Consider the following 24998-nt stretch of genomic DNA (forward strand, 5'->3'; position numbering starts at 1 on the left):
TGATTCACTAACATACATAGAATGACATCTAATGGAAAGATAGGGTGATGAATGTTTAAAAAAAAGTTGGGGTGAAATACTCACGTATGTAAAAGAAGACTCTTGAGGATACTTGATTTTCTTTTCCTGCCATAAAAACAATGGGGTATAAATATCATCTGGGTTATTTCAGCCAGTGTGGAACAACAGGACAGAATATTGTGTTTTCTGTTTTTGTGTTTTTCTTATTTAATGTGAATATTTTCATTCTTCAAAAAAGTAATGCCCTCTAACACACCTAACGTTCGTCGGACAAAAAGAATACGGCTGAGACCTTTGGAATATTGGCGAGGGGAGCGTGTGAACTATACAATGAGGCCTTCAGGTATTAAATCTTTTTTTTTGTCCTGATGGCATGGTAAGGGTTAATTAGTGTGGGCAGACTTCACATCATAAAAGCTTTGAGACACTTGATATTTTCTCATTAATTTAAAAAAGTAAATTGTTTGTAGTCTCAGGGTACTATTTGATCATCTTTTCATGTAGTCTTTTTTCTTTCTCTTACTACTTATGTACACTTGTTTTAACTGTAGTGAGAAGAACAAAATAGTTTCTCAGTATTAGTGCATTTATTATGTCAACGATTCTGTACAGTGTTGGGAAAAGAGACAACTTACTGGATCATTCATTGAAGAGTTTCTGTTGGTGTGTGAATTGCTTTCTAGAGAACATACTATAATATTTTATCCAGTTATAATGTTAAATGCCCCAAGGGATAGAATACATCTTGTTCTCAGTCACTTTTTTCTGACAATTCAGCCTAATTTGGTTTTCTCTTAAATAGTTAGACTGCTTGAGAATAGCATTTCTTTGTGTCCCTAAAGTTCTTCTTCTATTTTTTTTTATCTCTTAAATCTTGACCCTCATGTTATGGCTTTTTGAAATATTTATCATCTGAAATATGATCAGATTCTTTTCAAAAAGTGTCAGTTGTATTGCATTTCAAAATACCTTTACTTGCTTTTGAAAAAGATTGGGGATTTTTTTCTGACTTTCTTTAAAGCTGCTCGTTTTTGTATTGAGAAAGTATATTCTGAACTAAAATGATTTAGGTTGTGCAAAGCTGCATTCTTGTAGAATAATCATTATGTGTTATTGAACTTTGCTTAATTTCCTTTTGTTTCAGGACTTGTGATCAGTGGAATAGTGTGTCCTGAAACAGAACCTCGCAGGAAGATTAAACGGAAGAAGCACGGTCATAAGCAGAAAGGAGATCAGCCAAGTATAAACACAGATTTTTGCTTTTCTTTCTTTCTTTTTAAATGCTTAAAAAAATCTATACTGAAAAGCACTATTGCTTTAAAATTTTTCCTTGTGACAACTTGGTGTTCTCTCTCTAAGTGAAAACTTTACGTAATCAAAATTTGTTAATGTGATCTGACGTGAGAAACTTTGCTTTTAGTGTAGCTGTAGCAACACTCTATGATCTTATAAATACTTGAACTTCTCCAGACTGGCAAGAGAGAGGTAAAGGATAGAACCAGAAGTGTTGTGATGCCCTTAAAGAAGAGGTTAAAGAAAGTAAACTGTACTTCTGTCCTTGATCAGCTCATGGTTAATGATGGTAATGTGTTTAGTTTCATGATACGCAGTTAAGGTACAAAAACTTCCTGGTATTTTGCTGATACCTGTAGTACCACATCTGAAAAGGTATATGGTGTCAATAGATTTTTAAATGATTATAGGTTAAATATAAACACATAACAAGGCAAGTGAAGCTCTAAGAACAAGACACAAAATAGATGAAAATGACTAATAAATTTGTTTCTAACACCAATGAACAGGAAGCTTTGCTGGAGAGTCTGTAAGACCAGTAGATGATCAGTGTGTAGACAGTACTCAGAAGGAAGATAGGGCCATAGTCCAGACAWTTTTTTTTCCCTGTGGTCTTTGTGGAAGAGCGTTTGATGTTAGAACCTTTCTTTCTGGGGACTCCTCAGCGCTTTTGTTTGAGATTGAAACGTTTGGATATAAAGTTATCGAACAAATAGACAAAATGATGCTAATGAATTGGAGAATATTAGATGGTCCTGACAATTTTAGAACAACCAAATGTGAAATAACTAGCTTTTAATTGTTGCRTAACCTCTTGATTAAAATAATCTTGGTTCTTGTGAGCTGGCAGGTGGCATTTTCCCATAGACCCTTGTGGGAAAAAAGGGCTGTAAGAGAGATCTGTCTGTGGATGTCTCCATCAAATGAATTAGAAACTGTACTAAAGGACAGAATTAGTAGACACTGGGTTCAGAAATGATTTTAAGAAGGGAGATAGTGACTTGCAAAGTATTGGTATTCTGTGAGCAAGGAAAGTCAGCAATGATGTGAGAAGGGGAGTACGGTTAATATAACAAATTGAAATGTGCAASGGGTGTTTGATAGATTGTTGCATCAAGACCTTTTAGGAGGCTGTAGTGAAAACTAAGGCTATTAAGCATTTCCGAAGGACTTTAAGACATTGAGTGTAAGTTTAGAAATGGCAGGTATGCTTCAGTGTAGGTAATGCAAGGAAGGCAGATGGGGATAGGGGGAAGCAGTCCTACCTCACAGTAATAAGGGTAGGCTCTGAGTTGATTATTGCCACTCCGGTATGAAGTCTATGGTAATAATGGACAGTTTGGTAAGGAAGTCAGCACAGGGCTTGATAGCCTTGATAACCTTTAAAAACATAATGAATGTTAAAAATCATTAGAGAAAGAATAAAGAAGAAAACAGTGAGTCTAGTTACAAATCTGCAATGCTCTAGAGTACTGCATGTAAGTTTGATTCCTTATCTTATAAAGAAAGTAGTGGGATCAAAGAATGTACAGAGAAGACTTATCAAAGATATGGAAGGACTTCTGTACAAGGAGCAACTATGTAAGCAAAAGCTCTTCAGTCCTAAAAAGAGATGATTGTGGGAGTTTGACTGAGACCTTTTAAGTGATAAGTGGCATGGAGGAGGGGAATATAAAACAATTTTATTTATTTTTTTTAACGTAAGAGCTATAAGGTTTCAGATGAAGCTTAGTGGGAGCCAGGTTTTACAAACACAACTTTCTAACCGTGTGCGGTTAAGCTTGTGGACTACTTGCCATACGCAGTTGCGGATAAAAAAGTTTGCTTAGATTCAAAGGGAAAACTGGGTAAATTCTTGGAATACTTACCTGTTAATAGCTCTTAAGTAGACAGTGTGAGCTACATGTTGTTAGAGGTGAGGAGAGTATTCCAGGGAAGTGTCGTTACCTCATTACGCTATTTTGGGCATTAGAGAGGTACCTACTTTTGGCTGTTGCTAGAGGCAGTATCCTTGTCTAGATAAACCCTTGCTCTGAGCACAACTGTTAAATTTTTATGCAAGTCGTTTGTAGCCCATGTAAACTTGAGCTGGAGCTGGTACTGACTATTCATACTGTGTCTTCCAAGAATTATTTACTGTTTTAGATGCATTTAAACTGCCTCAGAAATGATAGATTTGCTATTTAACAGACATCCATCCTGAGTGATATGTGTGTGTTAGCATCCTTGAATTTTAAGTGAGATGTGTAAGGCCCACATATAAAGAGCTGGGTAGAATTTCATAGATTCTGTTGATACTACAAAAATTCTGTGGTTATATCTATAAAGTTACAGCTGTTGTTTTTTGCTTATGGAGAGGTGACTGTGTTGGAACATAGCTGTTTCAAACACAATAACTTTCTTTCCCTCCCTGATTGTCTTGGTGTAAGAGTAGGTAAGCTTTTATAAGCTTATGTAAAGTGCTGAAGTTTGCCATCCTKGTTCTGACTGCCCATAGATAAATTTTCTGTGCTCAACTTGTCTGCTTAAGAGACTTCTGTAAGAGAGTTTGGGGATATTTGCTCTATCTTGAAAGTTCTCTGGTGTCTCTTTTTTGTTTGAAAAGTGCAAGTTTGACATCAAATGCTAGGCTATTGCCTTTTCTGGAGAAAACCTTTTCATTATAGAAATAGTTTTCTGATTTAGAACTTAAAGTGAAGTTCCTTTAATTGTATCTCCCAAGAAGAGGAAAGCTGAACACGTGTTTATTCTTCTGAACATTTCATCTCTTTATGCAGCCTATCAACAATGTGTAGAAGGAAATTAATCCTTGTTCATCATATATCCAATATTCTTCTTTTGTTTAGGAACAACATCTGTTTGGGGAAAAGTTCTTTTAAAACACACGTGGATATTGTTATTGRTAGCATAGTAGAAATAGTTGGCATTGCCAAGTTCTTTAGGGTTCAGGGTCTCCGTATCTATCACATATAGAAGTAATTCCAACGAAAATTCAAAGAATTATTATGTTTTTTTTTATTTGAAGAAAGTGTACATCATTCTATTTACTCACTTAATAAATTCAAGTACCTATGTTTGAAATCTAAAATTCTGAAAGAATTGTGGTGACATCATAAAATTTTTTTTAAATGTAGAGTGATTATTTTGCTGGTCTTTTTTTCTCCTCAGGGAGTGAGATAGCTGTAAATTTGGATCAGACTCTAGCTGATACTTCTAAGCCAACCGTTGTACTGGACTCAATAACAAATAAGGAAGTTCTTCTAGGTAAGTTGAGGGGGTTTGACAAGGACCTTTTTGAGTTATATAGTAAGTATGTAGAACAGAGTCCTCTTTGGGACTGATCTAGAAAATATTATTCGTGCCTCCTTAAGCATAAAATAACTGAACTGTTGAATTTTTTTTATTTTTTCTGTAGAAAAAGCTTGAGTGTGAGAAAAAGGAGGATGGGGGAGTGAAATGTCCTGATCTTTTTAGTTAATATTGAATCTAGCTCTTTGGGGTATTGCAGTGATATCATGCACACAGTATATAATTTAAAAAGTGATTATTGAGCTGATAACAAAACTGATTATGTGTTGGCTTTAAAGTTAATTTCCTGGATTTTATTTTGTAGAGTGTATTAACACTGGAAACAGACATTCCTGCTTCTTTAAAGATCAATCAGTAGAAATATATAAAAATCTGAATACCTCTGATTTTGCAATGGGTAAATTGATCTTGAAACCACTTAAAGAAAAGGGACACCAGTTTGTTCACATGGATACAATAGTAAGTGTATGTTTTTTCTATTTTATATAGTGTACTGTATGTATACAGAAAATCTTTAACACTTTGAAGAATACTTAGAATGGTTAAAAGTAGCATATGAATGAGAGGTTTATTTTTCATGTTTTTTCTCTTTTAAATGCAAATATATACAGGAAATATTAAAGAATCATTTCAGTTGTGAAATCCAACAAATGAAAAAAAGCCCCAAACTTGATAATATTGGCTCAAGTATTTTGCATGCACATTGTCTTGCTTTGTTTGACATTAAACCTGTATCTCTGTATGCTCTTACTGTTTGGAACTTACAGGCAAAATAGAAATATAAAGAAAAGGGAAAAAAGAAAAAGGAAAAGTCTTTTCCTTCTAGTTTTAAGTATAACAACTTACTTTTCAACACAGATGGTGAAAAGAAGTTGCAACTCTGCTTATTATGTTAGTTTATTTGTTTTTGACCTTCGTTTACAACTGGTTTTGGGAAAACAAAGAGCTTTGTTTTTTAGGCAGTTTTTAAAAAATGTTTGCACAAGGATCATTGCTAATCTTAGAACCCTTTTGGCTTATATTAAGGCTTTCTACGTTATCCAAGGCAAAATTGTTCTTACCTTGCATAAGACTTCGTATTATCTGACTACAGGGAACTTCTTCTATGTTCCAGCAGGTAAGCACATGTGTTTAAAACCACTTTGTTGGAAACAGACTAGACTGAATTAGCATGCTAGGAAGTAAAACTGAGCTGAATGATGATTTTAGAAGAATTTTGAATAGGGAATGGGAAAGAATAGAATTAAGAAGAGGGGAGTGTGACCCAACACTGGACATGGGTTGACGACCTAACCTTTGAAGGTAACCATGCAAACACTGCATGTTCTAGTGGGTAGGCTTCAAAGTTTTTGATTACATAATCAAATTATAAGGGGTACATTCTCTTTGATATTCTGTTTCTGTCCTGAACTACAATGTTTGTAAAGCTTCACAGACAGCTTAATATAGTAGCAATTAATATGATTGTTTTGGTCTTCACCTTTTTGCTGATCGTCTACATAAAATTATGAAAATCCAGTTGGATCAGTTCAATGCCTATTATACTCTGTGCTTGATCTGTTGAAGGTGTAGACTGTGTGTTGAAAGGGCTGTAACTTCACACTGGTTGAGAATTGTTAGATACTTCTGATTCTGCTCTTTTGAAATGAAAGTGGAATGAATTCCATATAAGAAACTGCCCTTCAAGGGGCAGGACTGAAATCAGGAGAGTTTGTAGTAGTTCTAAAGGAGACTAGATGTAGGTTTTCTTCCTTGTTATCACTGCTAAATGCATAATGAAAAGTAAGTTGTAAAGTTGTAAACTTCAAGAATTGTTAATGGCTTCTAAACAAAACCTTTTCTACTTTTCTTTGTAGGAAATGGATATAACATACGAAATATTCTGAATGAAGAAAGCATTCTTCTCTTCACACAACTGAAAGGAGACAGGTAAAGAACTTTACATATAAAAGTTTGTTAAAATACTTTTCATGCTTTTGTATAATAGAGTTTTTTGAGTTTCTTTTTACATAAAAAGCATTTGTCCTGCTTAACATTACAAACTAACAGAGCAGGTGAAATCAGTATAAAAAAAGAGTTAAAAACCAACTGAGAAATTTACTGAAATTACATAATGAAGAGGTTTACTCTGGATCTGATACTGTTGTTTTGTCATCCAGAGATAAAAAGATACTTGCAGAATTCTCAAGTAAAAGTTGTTGTTGTTCCAAGTTGTATTTATATGCCTAATAACCCCAAAGGTGCGTAGCAGTTGAGTAAGTTTTGACATCTTCAGATAACATCTGGTAGACTTAATATTTGTCTAGTGAAAATGTTTCAGAATAATCTCTATTTAAATGTAGGATCGTGCTGCTTACACTTCAATAATTGTTGGTCGTGGAGATGGGCTGCTGAAATGGTTGTCTGCTACAGTACAGAATTCTTCCAATATGTTCTTCCAATGTTCTGCATATTTCAAAAACCAGTAGACAACTGGTAGCATATATAGCGGTTGTCATCCAAGCTATTCAAGGTTCCTTATGGCTGAAGATAAGGATAAACTACAGCTATTACAATAGGGTCCTTTCTCTGAATTGTCACTGCTCTATCAGAAGAGGAGGTGATGAGGGGAACTGAACAGGAAAAGAAAACTGCTTAAAGACTGAGTATTTATCTTATAAACAGTCTTAACAATCTATGCCGTGCCTAAAGTACGTAATAAAGTAAGAAAGAGGAATTGGCTTTTACTGCTTCGCTTAAGAAGCTCTCAGCTGCCAAATAACTTCATGTATTAGTGAAAGTGCATGGACACTGAGATTACTGTTTCTCTGTGAGAGATCAGTTAGTTTGGGGAAGTTGAGATAATATGAGATATGAGATAATATACATATATATGTTTTTTTAACATACTATTTCAAGCAGTCATTCCTGTAATCAGTATGTGTACAGCCTGACTTTGGACATACTTAGTCAGTAGAAGTCATATGGCTTGTGTATATTTATGGCTAAGTCATGCTGAACTCGGAGAAGGCGAAACAGGAGTATGTCAGACACCATTCAGTTCATCCTCTTCCATGATACAAGCTATTTGCTGTCAAGGCTCAGACTGCAGGGAAAGACCTCCCCCCCCCCCCAGCCTCTAATTTTGTAGGCAGTTGAACATGAGAATTTGAAAAASTCATTTAGTTGCAGCTGATAATAATTTGGTGTTGGCAGCTTTTCTGAATTTTGGGCTTGGGTTGGTCTCTTCAAGGTCATGTAGATTCAAATTTTGTCCCTTCTGTACTGGAGCCATGTTAGCTACCAGATGGGCATACAGGCTGTCTCCACTGCTTGAGGGAACCTCACCCAGTAAAATGCTCAGTTTGTAAGTCTTTTGACTCCTCAGGCCTGCAGAGATCTGGAAATTTGCCATTTGGAAAACTGTACAGGGCTAGCATTAAACCAAAGATCATCTATTCTTCTCCCACATGTCTCCCAGCAGTCAAGGCATAGATGTGATCTCTGAGCACAGCACCTTGAGCTGAAAGTCAGAATACAACCGCTTTTCAGATGTGTTAAAGGTAGGGGAGTTCAGAAGGAAGATAGGTTACAGGTTCTCTTCTGTATTACCTGTCTGCTGAGATTGTGTAGCTCCCTTGAGTCTCTGATGGAAGCTCATGTGCACTGAAATGTGGATGACTTGCTGCTGAGATAGCATCCAGGTACCCCTGCCTTCAGCACCCAGAATCTTTCTACTTACATAACAGGGTCTATCTTCATCAGCCATTCCTTCTACAGTGCTGAAATTGGTGATAAAATATATCTACTATATGTCTAATATGTCGGTCTAACATGCTGGCATCATAGAATATCCTTGTGCATCAAGTGTGTTTCACAACATGGTCATGAACATGCTAAATGAATTCCCCATTCCTGTCCAGAGATGAGTGGGGATGGTGCTAAACTTCATTAAGTTTGTGGATTCCTTTTGTCAAATATGACACTCCCCCCCCCCCCCCAAAAAAAAAAAGAAATTTTGTCTTGAACTTTTATTTTTAGTCAGTCTGGCCTTTTAGAGGGTATTAAGATATGCATCTTGGCAATGGCATATACTTGCCAAAACTGCCGTTACCTGGAGCATTGGTTGCATTCCACAAATGGCCTCTTTGCTGGGGCTTTTTCCCACTATGAGAGAAACTCCAGTGTAGCCTTGCAAAGGAGCATATCGTTTGCTATCCATTCACTTTGCCGGGGTGGAGAGCAGGATGACTTGTGAAGGAGCTGGTGAACAATATGGGTTACAGAGTTTATGGTTCTGAAGGAAAGTGTGGATGTATTTGTTAGGGAAGTCCAGGCAGCCTGGCACTTGCCGGCAACATGTTGCACACTGGGTAGGTTCAGCTAATCGGTCGTGTGTTTCTGTATCAGGCACCAATCTGTCTTGCACTACATTGCAATGTGGCAGCACGCTTTTGTGTGGATTCTTTTGGGGTTATGAGTAAATAATGAAAAAAAAATCCATCCTTCAGAACATTTTCTTAAACAAATGTAAATGTGCACAGATGTATTCCTGACTCAGAATGGGAAGTGCCAGATGTTGAAGTGCAAGACCGAGGTCAGAGCGCTATGAACATTTGGTCAGGCTTTCCTAATTTTGTGGCTGGGAATGTCAACAGAATACTGCAGGTTCTGTAAAGTAATTTTTGGGGCTAGATAGCTTTGTTACTTCCTGGCTACTGAATTTCTTACAAGAAGTATCCTATATAGTTGAATTTGCAGAGAACATTTCAGAGTTGAACTGCATCTCGGTGTTTGATTTTTCTCTCTTTAGTAGCAAAGTCATTTAAGCTGAGTATGCGTGTTACTGTATTTAGGATATTGCTTTTAGTAGCTCCAACATTTTGTAGTTTTGAAAAAATACTCCATTTTGGAAAGAAGGAGGGGTAGAATATAAAAGAATTAAAAAGAAAAAAAAAACTTTTTCCCCCCATCTATACAAACAATTTCAGTATTTACCATTAGATGGAGCTCTAAGCACATTTATTTGTGCTTAGACTGGCATTTATACTTTAGCAAGGTTTGACTTTTAAAAGGGAGGAAGAAGCGTATGTTACAGAGAGAGATAAAAATTCAGGTAAAGTCTTTTGCCAGTAAGTGTAAATCGTTTTCCATTAACATTAGGACTAGACATTGTATCTTGCTAATTTGTGTGTTGTACCAGTTGCAGCCGTTCACTTGAAACTGTTTTTAAAAATACTAGTACACAGTGTATAAGGAGTTGAATTGAGCTAGATTGCTTCCCCTTTGTCTGGGTTGCATGACAGCTGCTGTCATGAAGTTCTGTTTGCGCCTGAGTTTCGCTGCTCCTAAGGGTGCTGAGTTCTACGGTTTAAAATGCAGCAAACAGTAATTGGCCATTAGTCAGAAGATGCCACTATGTTTCATTTTTGCCTGTTATTGTTAGGGCTTCTGCTTCCTATATTTTAGTGTCTATCAGGTTATTAGTAGTCATGGGTAACCTTTGGTGGTCTACTTTTTTCCTTTACCAAGTGGGATATTGTAAAGGAAGAAAAAAGTCTAATGAGTATTTTTCTGACATTTGAGAAATTAGCTTTTGTAAATCCCTTTCTGTTTCTTGCCAAGATGCGATTCTTCTCCTTTGCATATTTTCTATTGAGTTGAGTAAACTTCCACAGCCCATTATGATGATTTTGCATAGAGATGTGGCAAAATTATTTAGACTTTGAAAAATGCTAAGATAATAGCCCATGTGCATCATTTTGTGGCCCATAGCTTAAATATATATTCCTATAGTTCATATAATGTTGTTTGCATGTTGTAAGCTTTTAAAACAGCTTTTAGATTACTTCCTGGGCTATAAAGTATTACGTATTCAGCTTGGATAGTGTAACGTTTTGCTTATACTGGAATACAGAATGTTACCTCTAAATGTAGTATAAATGTGAGCCAGGTTCATGCTAAGCTGGACCAAAATTAGTTAGCAAGAGTTACCTGCTGCCAGCTGAAGAAGGGTATTGATTCACTTCATCTTAGGCACATCCGTATTCTATTTGCCATACCTTTAGCAGGCTCACTGAAGCAAATAAGAATTGGATTTGAATGGAGACTAATTTACTGTATCATTGCTGTAGATAGATGGTGCTTCCAGGATTATGATCATGAAAGAATCATGCCAGGACAGTGCAAGTTCTGTTGCTGATGCAGTAATTATACTATTTCTGGGGGAGATTGCTGTTTTAGGATGTTAATTCATTGCTTTCTGTGAACTGTAACTGAGAGATTTGAAAACAAAGGCTGAGTCATATATATATTTCATCTACTCAATGTTAGTATGTACTTGTGTTTTACGGTATGTATTATAAGAACTAGAAGCAAATTTTAAGAGCTTTACTGACAATGATTCACCTAAATATGAGAATCAGATTTATTAAAGACTTTGGGTGTCTCTGAGAAAAATGACTTTTCTGGTTAGCAGATTCTTTTGAAGGTGCAACTATCTGGAGTTTCATTTGGCTAGAAAGCTGTTCCTGTTTTACTAAACAAAGCTTTTTGCACTTCAAAGCAGCAGGAGAATGATTGCAAAAGGATCGGATCTGTGTATACATGTGTATTTATAAAACTTAGGAAACAGAAAACAGGAGAATATGAGCTGAATAATTATAGACGATAAATAAAACGATCTGGGGCACAAATACAAGWCCTTCTATTTTTCAAGTGTGTAACTAAATTAATTATCTGCAGATGATTTTAAATTAATGTTGGGGAAATGTAATAAACCTAAAGAGCTATATCCTCGTTCTCATAATGTCTGAAAAGACGTTTCAGAATGAAGAAATATTTCTTATTTATATTTCTACTGATGTACACTGTCTACTGTGTATTGTAATACAGGATTTATTTTAAGTGATGATTGATTGAAGATAATACATCTAACTGAACAGTAAAGAATGTGCCTCTTTAATGGTATTAGCAGCTCTTGTAACTGAATATCTTAGTCCTTCCAAAATGGTACATTTCCTCTTTGGAATATCCCGTTGCTTCCTGATGTTCATGAATATAGTCATAGCCAAAATTTTCTCTGGTTGCATGTGAAAATTTACTTTAGGATTTGACAACAAAATTGATTCTTAATATTCAGTTCTAAGATTAGAAAAATATTCGATCATCAGTGAAAATAATTGGCTAGCCAACTGCTTATTGGAGAGAGGATATGTTAAAGGGATGCCTGCAAAACTGTTCTGTATTTTTGAGTTTACCTACAAGAYTTGTGTTCCTATTTTGCTGGATTTAAACTGCTGTGCCTGAGGAAGGGCTCACAAAAGGTTGTAAAACCGCATTTGCTTTGCATTTGTTAAGCAGTCTTCTTGTGTTTGGTACACAACAGGGGCAATGAATGAAACATGCGGTTGAAGAAAGCAAACTGTTTACTTTTCCAATCTGTATATTTAATTGAGATCCAAATCTAAAAGCTTTCAGAGAAAAATATATTAATCTCACGAATAAGATACTTAACTTCCCTTTGCGACTCAATAGGTAAGGACTTCTAAACCTTAAGACTGAAGAACAGCAGTGTTCTTGATAATAACTACTTGAGAAGTTGGTAAAATACCAGCTGGTTGGTAGGACAGCTAAACCTTAAGACTGAAGAACAGCAGTGTTCTTGATAATAACTACTTGAGAAGTTGGTAAAATACCAGCTGGTTGGTAGGACAGCTGATAATGCAAATTGTATTATGCTATTTAGCTCATTCTATTTCTTAGCTACAGGTGTTCGAAGTTGCTTTTTCCAGTCCTTTCAGCATCTAGTTGAAATAAGAATTGATCAAGATTGCAGGTGTATGATAAAGTTGTTTGGGCGTCTTCTGGGATTGACATACCATAAAAAAGCAGTAGGAAACGAACAATATGATGTGTTAATGCAGTGACAAACAATAGTAGTGTCCCAGTGTCAAAAGATGTAGCAGACTAGATCATCTCAGTTGCATGTGGGCTTTCAATTAAGTTCAATAACTTCTTGGAGAATTGAACATGATGTTTGCATGGTGAGGGATACCTTTCCAGCATTAGTGCCATCAGAACACAACTCTCTGTGCTGGTAATCCTTTTTTAGGGAATTAAAGTAATGCTATTATCACTTTCATTTAAGAGTATTGAGTAATTTTGTATTATCTAAATGAGCAAGATTCAGCTGCTGAACATGATCCATTGAAAAAGAGGTCCAAACTTAATTAATTCTGTCCTTTATGTTAATATCATTTTTGTGTTGTAGAACAGAGTGGGCAATTAAAAAGATATGCAAGTTAATTTTTTTTTTCCCAAACACAATTTCAACTTGAAATTTTATGGCTGACAATGAGGGGGCTCCCTTAGGATACAGTAGCCCATACACTGAAGGAACTAAGCACTTCTCTTATATCTCAGTAAGTGCCAAATCAGCTCAGAGGCTAATTAATGAAAACAAATTTATAATTAAGCCTAGGAAAGAGGACTAATTAAGTAGCCAGTTAGGAAAAAGTGCTGAAGGAGGGATCAACCTTAAGGGGAAAGTATGAGACTTGCTGTATTGGCCCATGAAGGACAATTAAGTGATAATTGCAGAGGCCTTTTTGCATCCAGCAAATGCGCTCTGACTTTTATTATGGCTGATTTTCTTAATATTGGTGAAAGTGGGCATTGGCCTTTTGAACAGTTGAGTTTTATTATGCACTCTTAGGACAATTCATGAGTAAAGCATGTAGGTTGCTGCAAGAATAAATTAGAACACAGCTTCCAGACTTGAACAGTATTTCAGCCAGTGAACAACCCCCCACTATCTTCTAAAGACAAAGTAATACTGAATGTTTGCTTTATTTGTCTTTTTGTGTGTGTGTGTGTGTGTGTGTGTGTGTTTGTGGCTTACAGAGTTCATCTTTGCATCCTATTTAACCCTTCAAACACATTACACTGAGTAAGGTTATCTCATCAGGATTTAGAATAGCTTCATTTTATTTGGTTGTTAACCTTGGTTAAGTTCACAGAAATCATTACTTTGGTCATAAAATGGCTTCTGTTGCTTACATTCTGCATCCATTCTGCATAACACACTTGCGTTATGATGGAAGAAAAGAGGAGGAGAATGATAGCAATAATGCTATTCTCCTGAAAATAATTGAGTTCCTCTTCTGAAGAGTGTTTTAAGCTTGCATTTGTTCCATCGCAAAGCTCCTCTCTGGTGAGATGCTAAGGGTTGCAAATGAGGTGTAGGCCAGTCCTCTTTTCCCTGTCCTTACCCATTTTCCTGGAGCTGCGTACGCCAGTGAAGTACGTTTTTAACTAATTGGAGGTATGTATGTGCTAATAACCTGCTTAGGTGTCCAACTTCTTTTGTACTCATCTAGAACTCGAATTATTTCAGGAGTTATGAAGAGAGGATCCCCTTATATATTACAAAAATGTTTATCATAATTTCCTTTTCTTCATGAAAGTCCATGTGCACATGCTGCCAGTGAGATGTTTTGTGTCCTGCCATTTGAGCTGGCAGTTTTCTCCTTGCAGTATCTGTCAAAGGTACACATTTGCCTCTCCTTTTCTCTTGGAGTGGGTTGTATGAAGAGGCTTTCACCTGCCATTGCGTTAAGGCAGCTCTCACCATTCAGCTGCCTTAACAAGCTTGAGTGTTTTGCTCCTGCATTTTTTGCTTTGCTGCTTAAACTAATTTCTTGCTGTTTTTGGATTTCAGTGCCCTCACTAAAGGTTTCTTTTTTTTGTCTTTGTGCCACTAGTGAGGATTGTATAATTTTTTCCAACTCAATTGCTGATATTTAAATTCTTTCTTAGGCTTAAAAGTTCACTGGTTGCCTCTCCATAAAGCCTTGTGCAAAGCTTAGCAAAACTCTCAATTTTCTTGCTCAGAGAAGCACTGCAAAGCTTCCTTTGACCTTCATTCTTTGAAAGACCTCAGTGTAGTTTTAATTCCAAGAAGAATGGCATAGGACATACCTGGAAAGGTGTTCATTGTCATCATCATCATCTTTGTTTTCTTCCAGATTGCAGAAGCAGAACTGAGACCACTTCAGGCCCACGTGGTTGCCCTTGAGTCTCATCCATCTGTTGAGGCTGGCTCTGCAGTGCTGAAAAACTCCTTTTCAGCACCATTCCACCTGGCTAAACTTAACGTAGAGCATCAGAAGATTGTGTGTTCTGCTTCCCTGGTAGCATTAATTCAGCATGCTGGTGACTTCTTTTGCCTTGGCACAATCTTTCTTTGGCTTTGCCATTACTTAGGCACCAAGCCATATCCTAATTTTTGTACTGGCAGGCTAGTCTAGACGTTCACCTGTGCTTACATTTTCATTCCTGTTGCCAGTGGGAATGCCACTTGGCATTCACCGGTTTTGGCACAGAGGCCTAGCATGGAAATACGGGCCCATCACTGCAGATTTGCGTGCTTACATATGTACACCATCCCCATTGCTTCCTGAGTTTTCTGGTAATGTGATTCAATGCCAAGAGAGAAGTGTTGTCTTGGTTGGTGGGATTTTTGTAATGTGTGAGGAGGAGCCTGGACTGAACATGCTGGCAAGACTGGGAGGCCCTGCAGGATCACTGTCAGAGGATGATTTCTCTTAGAGGCAGAGCTGTGACCTGCTATATCTTAGTGGCTGACCAAGCACACCTCAGGTTTTCTTCCATATGATACAGGTTTACCCAACAGTTTGGAAGCTGTCAGCTTTATTTTACCCTACTTGTTGCCCAGGGGTGGGAATGTTTTTGCAAAGTACATTAGAGTATTTGTGTACATGCCTGTGCACAATCCTCATCCTTGTCACTGTGGTTGCTCTGGAGGGGTCAGGGGGTACAGAAGAGATCAGAAGACAAAAAGCTCAGATGCTATGGGAAAAGGAGTCCTGTATAGTTCTTGTTTTCTTCTTGGGGATCATTCGATCAGTCTACTTTACAGCAATGACTTGTCTGTTACAGGTCACCTCAGTGCACGTCCCACTGTTCTGAGCCTGGGCATCAGCAGTCCTCTAAGAGTGTCTGGGAATCTCAAATCTGTTTCTGTGCCCATATGTTGTTTTCAGTTTCTGCTCTGGCCTGAGGTATCTACTCTCTCAACATCTATCTCATCTGTAAATCTGATTTTTGGAATCTGGTCCTGCCGTGTAGCTTGCCAGGTGCTCAGGGAGGAGAGCAGTTCCTGGTCTGTCTGCAGGATACTGGGTTTTCTCACTGCCCTCAGGCCTGTCTCACTTTGATTTACCTTTGATTCACTTCAATTAGTCAGGCTAATTATCAGTTCTGAGTACTTTTTTTTTTTCTCTTGTCTGTGGCTTCCTAAGTAGCGATCAAGATCTTGGCAGTAGGTTTGGAACTGTTTTCATTGCAGTGGATCTTGGTGTTCACATACCCTCATGCAAGTATCAGCAGCAAAGGTGGTTCTGTTATTTCGTAATTCATTCTGTCTTTGATTTTATTTATTCCTTTGCCAGTATTGAGAAGTTGCACCTAATTCCCATGTGGTTCCCAGAGCTGCTTCGGGGAATCACAGACTCTCCCATGCTATGAAAGCTCCTCTTCTGTACATTTAGTTCACTATTGTGCTGAGGACCCTTGCATCTTGTGCTTCAAACAGGAGGTGGAGAGGGGTGGGTGAATATACCCTCTGCGGATAAAGCAAGGAGAAGACTTTTGTCATGCAGCAGACCATGAACATACCGGCTGAAAGAGTATATGGGATGTGCTAGAGCGCTTGGTCACTGGTGAAGAGGCATCATTTCCCTGCAATGAAAGCATATTAAAAAATACACAGTATTAATTTTTGTTAAAGCTGTTGACCTTCCCCTTTTGTTCTTTGATTTGAAGTACCTCTCTAAGGAATATGCATATCCTGGGCTTGATAAGTCCACTGATCAGTATTGTGAATTTCGCTAAAAATTTTCTGTATCTGTACCAAACAAATTTTTAGGAGATATTTTGTTAGTGGGCTGCTGTGTTTACAAGTCTTAATGGTAGCCTTTTGTTTTTTTTTAATAAGGGCTTTAAATTAGTTGGAAAATTTGGCATCTTGTACAGTCCAGATGATGATGTGGCTGTTTTTCCCATGTAACTCTGCATCTGGAGTGACAGTCACTTGATGGCAGGTTACATCAGACTTCATTCTCTTGAGTGGCGACCATTTTAATTCTTGGACTTCTCTTGACTGTTAGCAGCTTTTTATGGCCTTAGGACTGTAAATCATGGATTGTGGATCATTTGTCCACAAGTGAATATAAGTGAACTAAAATATGCACAGGATTCTTACAAAAATAGCATGAAACTTAAAAGTACCTTTTCTTCTTAGAGGTCAGTGCATTTGTTATTTTAAGTTTTCTTTGTCCTGCGCAAAATACACATTTCATATTATTGACAGTATAAATAATATCTACAGACCAAGTGGGAATGCTACAAGCAGGTGTGACTATGACAACTTCAAATTTTGCATGAGGATTAGAGGCCATGTTTAATTGAATTATATTAAGGTAATTCACTTTTTTGAAAGTCATAGTTGAAATGATACTAATACTTTTATTGATTTGAGCCTGGAGAGTGTGTATACTCTAACATTCTTCCAGAATTTGCAATTCTTTCACCTTACTGTGCTGTAACTTTATAATATTACAGCATGGCCAGATAGGTCATGATTTTTGCTACAGATTATGTCAATCTGAATGAACTAACTTCAATTCTTTTTTTTATATTTTAGACCAAAAGCAGGAGAGGAGATGTTGGAGACCTCTTCCCCATAACTTCACCTGCAAACTGAAAATCATCTAATGTGAGGGAGTTCTAAAAGACTGCTTGTAACTACTATCCAAGTGGACACATACTCAGTACTGGGAGTACACTGTTTCACTGATCTTTTAAGATCTTCCTCCAGTGTAAATTGTAAATAAGTAGTTTGTTACAAGTTATTTTTTGTTTTGTATCAATAAATATTAAATAATGAAAATCAATTTTGATTTCTTCACCTTTCTGACTCATTTAAGAATGAATTTTCTAGTAGTTGGTGAGATTTTGAAAATGCAGGTAACTGCATGAAAACAAGTGGTTTCTTACTTATAAATATTTATAAATAAGCTGAGGTACCTTGAGTGTTTTCAAAGATGTCACCAATGGATGCCCGTCTCTTAACTATTCCATTAGAGGTAATAAAACTCTTAAGGTGAGTTTGAAAGTAGAATAAGCCAATACTGATTGTTTTTGAAAAAAAGTTCCTAAATAATAAAGTGGTTTTATTTGAATCCTTGCTTAAAAATGCCTTTTGTTCCTGCCCATGGGTATATAGAAACTCCAGACTGAAATGTGAATATTGAAGAATTCTTCTACTTTGAAGTAAATTATAAACAGAGCTACATTCTGCTGCAGAATTGTAAGCATTCAGCGCTCCTGGAGTGTGGTTGTTTGACTTGTGCTCCCCTCTGTGTTCTCTCGGAAATTTCCAAGGTGTTTCCGTTTAGCGGGAGATGGTGCTCCCTGAGCTTTACCCATTATAGCAGGTCTTGCATAGTCATCAGAGGGAAATAAAATGAGAGCACATCCCATCCCTTCGAGAAAATATGGTACATTAGTTTTTCATTTGCTGGGAGCATCAGTTTTTAATATTTTTACTTTCCCTGTATCTCCTGGGAATATCAATCTGCATAGATCTATTATTAATCCCCCAGCAAAGAGCTCATTTTCTCAAAAGTTTTGACTGTGAGTAGTAAAAGTAAATGGTTCCTAGAGACATCTACAATCCAGACTGGGCTCAGATATGCAGTTCTTACTGCTGAGTTCTTGGTGGTAGGATTTTTGGATTTTGTTCTTTTTTTTTTTTTTTTTTTTTTAATATCTTTCTCTCAATTCAACCCACTATTTTTGTTATAAATTAAGTGTTGTAGAGTTGTCCAGTCCTTTTAAAACTTGGGAGTCTGCATCAGTATTAAAAAGATTTTGGAAATGAAACAATTTCTGAAGGTGAGAGGCTGAGAAGAAATGTTCTCATTAAACAACAATGATCTATGCTATGGATGATAGTGGTTTAAGATTTTTAATGCAAAAGGACTCTTCTACATCAAGAATGTTCTATAAACTCAGTTTGTAACAAATTAATTCCAGTCAACCCTGCCAGGAAACACTTGTTAGCAGTTGCCAGTGAGAGCCTTATTTAAGTGCAGGCTTTTGACTTGCAGTTCTAGTGATTCTGGAAGCCCTCTCTCAGTTCCAGTATTACAGTTAGCTAAAGCAGCAGAGAATCAGTCCCTACATAAAGACTCCCAACAATCATATAATTCAGCTGTGTACTGTGTATTAGGCATGCTTGAGTAAGTGTGCACATGTACATAATACCAGTGTCTGTGTTACAAAATGAGGGGGCTGGAATGAGAAAGTATGCTCATAAAAGGCCAAACCTGATACAATGCGAGTGCTGCTTTGTTCCAGTAAGCACGTTCTTAAGATACTTTGTCGAATCCCTCAAGCAGGCAATAGATCTTAGGATTCTATTTCCTCCTCTTCAATGTTAAGTAGAGGTCATGCTCTCCTGTACTTTGTCTGGCTCAAGGAGTTGTTGCTGCTTTTCTTCACAGTGCAACATTTTAAGTCGGAGTGGAGATGCATTCAACCAGAACGGTCCATAATGATTTCTTGTTAATTGGATCAAATCCATGCATTGGACAGAAACAAAGCAGTATAGCACATATGATGTACTACTATATTTTAACAAGCAGAAAGGTCATTAATACGTTTTTTTTGCCTGATACAACCTGGAAGAATCAGAACGTGCTGCTCTTAAGCTAATTAGAATCAGTCACAACTTCACAATAAGAGGGTGGTTTTACTAAAATCTATAGATGACCCACTATTAATTTTTATGAAGCAAGGAGCTGCTTTTGTATTTTGTGGAGGTTGTTTTTTTGGGGGGAGAGAGAAGGAGGGGAAGTTGTTTTCTTTGGGTTTTTTGTTTTATTCATTTTTAGAGTTCTTCCAGTGTTTTTTCAAGTTTGTTATGTCACTGGAAGGCCTAAAAACTTTCAAGAGCTGTAGAAAAAAGTGACAAATGGGTAAGGGGGAAACCAGAGAGCACAAGAGGAAGGGGAGGCTGAATTTCCCTGGAATTTAAAAGAATTCAACTTTTTTATTTTTCATTACTTTTTTTATCTTTTAGTGGATAAAAAGCAAAGTATTTATAAACCACTGGAAATAAAATACTTCTATGGACATGGAGTAAAATTGTTTCCCTTTCTAGAATATTGCATCTTCCTGAGCAACAGGTACTAAAATAATGGTTTGTTTGCTGTTAAGTCTCCTTTGTGCCTTCAAAACAAAATAAAGGAGGTTCAGGATAGACCAACTGTTCTGACTAATCGCACCATAATCTTACTATGCTTAGGTCTGCAAGGCACATAGTAAATATTAGAATTGAAGTGGGACTATTTCAGAAATGTTCAAAACTTAAAATTCCTATGTTTATTTCATGTCAAGATGGTTGTGACCTGAAGGTACGGAAGTGTCCTGGGTCATAGTGGTGATATTGGTCTTGAAAATTGTCCCAGATTGGCTGGCTTCCCCCCACTGCAGGGAGGGAGGGTTCAGATTATCCCATGGCCCAGGACCAAGCAAGTTTGTTCCTGAGTAGGTGCTGGCCTATACTGTAGCTGAATTGCAGGCATGGCACAGGAGGTACTCTCACTACATCTGCCCTTAGCTACAAAATGACTGCTCTGGTGTAATCTAGGCAACTCTGAGCTCTTGTGCTCATTTGTGTCTTGAGATGTGACAGATGTAAAGGCAATTGCTTGCACCCAGGACTTCAGGAGAACAGCCTCAGGAGCTCCATACTGTCTGGTGATGATAGAAGAGGCTATTGAAAGTCGCATTTATTGTATGCATTGGGCATCTTAGGATTGGTTTACCGTGTATATTTTAAATATCTGTGGAAAGGATCCTCATCTCCTGTTGGAAGCAAAATTGGTTATACTGGTATGTAGTTTGCTAATGTTCAACTATGATTTCTTTCTCATGTGCTTCAGCTGTTACTAAAATAGGACTCTCAGTCCTCTGCATTTTTAAATCATCTTTTGAGGCTTGTGTGATTTTTCTTTTTCTGTTTTAAACAAGGTGTTATCTACTTTTTTTTTTTGGGGGGGGGAGGGGAGGTGGGGGAAACGTAAAGCAAAGGGGAATTTGGAGAGCTCTCCAGCTGCTTCTCTTGATGCTGGCTAAAGCTTTCCTCCTACATGCTAACCAGGCTTTGCTTCTGGTGCTGCCTCAGCCTGGTGACATGTCCACTGGCCCTCTTGCCATTTTACCTAAGGGACGGTCTTCTCTCGTGTGGTCCCTTGGCAATCATTCTGCAATGCCGGCCCTAAGAGCTAGTCAAAGACTTTATAAGGCTCTTTCTGATATCCCTGTCCACATAATAGGCTGAGAGAAATCTGTTTCCAGTTCAGATCCATTCCATTTCTTCTGCTTTGTCTAGTGGAGAAAATAAATGCAATGAAACTAATTCATAGGATTTACAGATGGGAATTCAGCTAGCCCTGAAAAGTCATGGGTTTGAAGTCCCTTGACTTATTATTTTAAAGCTAAAGCATAGAGATCAGGCCTTTTTTTGGTTACTCTGTTAACTGTTGTAGAAAAAAACACCTGAACTAGTAGTGAGTCAAGGGAACTCCAGCAAGTTTTAGCCTGGTATTTACCTGTTAGAGTTTCCCTGGTGCTGCTTGCATTTTACACACTCCCTACTCCCACCTCCACRCACAYATATAGAAGAGAAAAAGAAAAAGAGAGAGACAGAAAGAGGGGAGGGGGTGATAGAGAGCAAATACGTAGAACATGGAAATGGTGAGATGTCAAGCAAAGTGCCAAGGGCTCCTGTCCTGAGTTACTAAACCCTAAATGAGTTATTAAACTTTCTGAAAGGGACAGAAAAGAAGGGCTTCACTGCCCTGAGCTCTCTYTGAAGAGAAATCAGGGCTGCCTTTCTGAGCCACCTGCCCCAGCCCATGTAAACCATGCGGCTGAATTTGATAAGGAGCAGAGCAGAGTGCAGTGTCCGCAGGCTGGTGGCTGCAGGGTGCTACCAGTTGTTGACTTATGCCAAAAATGTCAGTGGCTTACCACTCCAGCTACCTCTGTCCTTGCTCAGCTATTGCAGAGACCTGGGAGAGCCCCTGCTATCTGGCTAGTCAGGCTGTTACTGCCCCTGCAACAGCCATTCTGGCACTGTAGTAGGTAACCTTCAACTTAGGACACTGTGGGGCCTTTCTCAAAGGGATGAGTGGTGTGCACCCTTAGCCCAAACCAGAGCTACCCCCAAGGAAGCCCTGTGGGTTTAGACTTTTGGGAGCTGAAAGGAACCTGATTTTTCCTTAACATGGTTGCAGCTCAGTCTTGTTGAGTCCCCCTCCCCACCGCTTCCTTTGGTTGGTGTTTATTCTCCTTAATACTATACAGATTGCGATATTGCTGCTCTAGGGTATCCATATTGCTAGTCTGAAACTGCTCTGGCTAGCAGATCATATATTTAGAAGCAATAAGAAGTGCTGAGGGCTTTTGAACTGGTTGAAGTATTAACATGTTGTCTTTTGGAGGTAAGTCTCTCTTCCCCYCTCTCCTCGATGGTGAATGGGGAGTGACCAAGGTGACAGGGCAGAACAAACAAGTCAGTAGAGTGCATTTTGCTTCCCAAAATGTTTTTTCAGTTTCATTAGGTGACTCAGGGGACTCCATTCTGAATGAATGAATGTTGTGGTGTTTTGGCATGTTCTTCTTCAGCCTCCCAAGAAGTTTCCAGTGGCATGTTTCTGTAGCACAGGCTAACATACAAGCTGGTAAACTGTCTCCTGAGATGGCCGTTGCATCTGCAGAAGACCAGCCAAGTGGTCCCTGCTGAGAACTGTGCTGCCATCTGCCTGCCACCATTTCCAGGCTGCCAGTGAGAGAGCCTCTGTTATCCAGGGAGCAGAGTTGCAAACCTTTCCTGCTGCCCTTGACTCTGGAAGGTTCAAGGAGAGGGAGGGGAGAGGAAACCAAGCCAAGCTTCTGGAACAAACAGAATTATGCACAGCTGAAGGAGAACAGCCCTCTCCAATGGTCTGTGTCAGGTCTCTGTTCAGGAGGCATCCTTTAATTACTCCCCTTTTTGTGCCTTGTTCTGCTGGAGACAGTGTTTACCTTTTATTTGGCTCTGTTTCTGAGAGCTGTGGKAATCCACATCTGGCTGATGCAGAATAGTCAACCTTTTTAGTTGTATGTATTGCTTCCTTTGTCAGGTATGTATACATACACTGCATAGATAGTGGTATATTTTTCTCTTATGCTCTGTGAATGAAATTTTAGCATCACAAGATAATAGCTTTTATTTTCCACTAGAGGCCAGTAAAGTGTAAGGTAAGACCACAGCAAGGCTATTAGCAGAAAGCCCCATGTTTTTTTCCCCTCCCGGACCTGTTGCTTGGTTGCTGTTATTTCCATTATGATGGTTATTTCTTCTTTTAGAAGTGGTTTGCCCTCTAACAAAAGGGAATCCAATTGCAGATTCTTCCTTTCAGAGTTTCTTTCCCCAAATATTCAAGGAATTAAAGAATCGTCAGCTTGATTTACTCACCTATGTTCCTTCTGCATTTTCTATTCCTAGCTGTTCACTCTGTGACAATCTCCATGGACTACAGGAGATATCAAAAAGGCAACGGAAACAAAGTGGGTAGTACAGGTGATAACTTTCACTAGTGTAAAGGAGAATATGGTTTCCCTGCCTACCCAGGGTAGGCCCTCATATCTAATCAGCTGTTACTATGAAGAAAGCAGAAAAGGGGAGTGGTTTTTTATACATATTTTTAAAATGCTGAGACAATCTTTACATATATCCCTTTGAGGCTGATTTAAAACGTCAGAACTGTAAGGTAATTTGGAGCTCGTGGGAGAAGGCAGTAAGGAAGGTGGCCTAGGCTGGGCATGCTGCAGCCAAGTCCCGGGATGCTCCAGAGCACGAGCCTCTGCCTTACGTTGGCTTTGCTTTGTCAGTTGTAAGCAGTTATGCAGCACAGCTTTCTGGCTATTATAGAGCTGAAAATGACTTTCATGGTGAACAAATGGAACATCATTGCTTTGGGCTAGTGTTTGGCTTTATCTAGCTCCATTTTACTGGGGATCATCCTCACTGGCATTGCTTACCAGCTACCAAGCCACAGATGTCAAACTCCAGCTGAGTGGCAAGATTTGCTTGCTCTCTGTCATCTTGTCTTTGGGCAAGTCTTTAACCTCCTTGTTTCTCAGGTTTTCCCTGGATCCTGGGGATAAGAGCACTGCTCTGTTTGACAGTTACAAGGATGGTAACGTCAGTAGATGTCCACAAATACTGGGATGATGGGGCCAGTTATCTGTCATACACAGGAGAAACAAACTGGGACAATATTTGTTGGCCTGCAAACTGACTCCACATTTTCTGGCTCAGATCAACAAGGAAGATTTCTACCTAATATGTTGTTTAAAACTAGAAATGCTTATAGCCTGACAAAGCCACTACGTGGTGCATTAGCTGGAAGGTTATTTAGAATTTCTTTGCTGCTTAGCAGGGGTCTTGTATGAGCTGAACAGATGTGCAAGCTCCCCCGTCGTCTTGCTGCTGAGTCTGGTTACAGAACTGTGCTTTGGCTGCTTTTCCACAGCTTGAGACTTCTCTGAGCATAGCTAGGAGCTTGCCTTTAGAGGGAGTCAGAGTTCTCCGTTTAGCTCTTGCAGAATGCGCTGCTCCTGGAGCAGGTCCCCCTTACAAAACCGAGGTGCGGCTGCAGCTCAGAGGGCCAATTGCCTGAACCAGTGCTAATGTGGGGTAACAACTGCAGAGCAGATGTGGTGGCATGGCTTAATATAACTTTCGGTGAGAGTGCCTGCAATCCGCTTGGGGCTTGTATGCATCCACTAGGTCCTATACTACCCTGCGAGCCAGAAAGCTTTGCTGCAACAGTACGTTTATTAGCTRGGCGACATCAAGCACAGGCGTGCTCTGCTTTAGACAGACCATCAACCATGTGAGTGAGTGTCCCCTCCAACTTCATTCTTCTTTATCTGCAAAAGATTTCCTGACCTTGATGCCCAGCAGGATGGGGTGCTTTGAAGTTTGTAGCGTTGAACAGGAATTTACAGTATTGAAACATGCACCTGTAGGGGGCAGGACACATGACCCCTGGAAACCTGTCTTGAGCTGCTGCTGCTAACTGCAGTGAATATTTAATATCTTACTGTAAACTGAAGAAAGCTGATCATTATTATTATTTACTTCTCAATAACACCAGTGTAACATAGCAGGGAATCTTGAATAGCAGCAGCTTCCTGGCCATTACCTGCGCTGTCGGTAGCTGCTTGAGTGCGGCTCTACATGCTCATTCAGG

The 24998-nt window shown here is 38.5% G+C and overlaps 1 protein-coding gene across 4 annotated transcripts in view; it reads left to right on the top strand.

Moving 5' to 3' along the window:
* CENPC (centromere protein C) overlaps positions 1 to 17579 on the top strand; it is a 31593-nt gene extending 14014 nt beyond the window's left edge. For all 4 annotated transcript variants that reach the window (XM_085310163.1, XM_085310170.1, XM_085310146.1 and 1 more), the window contains exons 13-19: positions 260 to 364; positions 1166 to 1261; positions 4483 to 4578; positions 4928 to 5082; positions 5650 to 5740; positions 6480 to 6552; positions 17330 to 17579. In XM_085310163.1, coding sequence (XP_085166289.1) covers positions 260 to 364; positions 1166 to 1261; positions 4483 to 4578; positions 4928 to 5082; positions 5650 to 5740; positions 6480 to 6552; positions 17330 to 17372 — 659 coding nt within the window. In that variant the 3' untranslated portion in view covers positions 17373 to 17579. The remainder of the gene's footprint in view (positions 1 to 259; positions 365 to 1165; positions 1262 to 4482; positions 4579 to 4927; positions 5083 to 5649; positions 5741 to 6479; positions 6553 to 17329) is intronic.
* The last annotated feature ends 7419 nt before the right edge of the window (positions 17580 to 24998 follow it).

The sequence above is a fragment of the Rhea americana genome, unplaced genomic scaffold, assembly GCF_003343005.1.
Source record: "Rhea americana isolate MKP2758 unplaced genomic scaffold, rheAme1 scaffold_107, whole genome shotgun sequence".
Lineage (NCBI taxonomy): Eukaryota > Metazoa > Chordata > Aves > Rheiformes > Rheidae > Rhea > Rhea americana.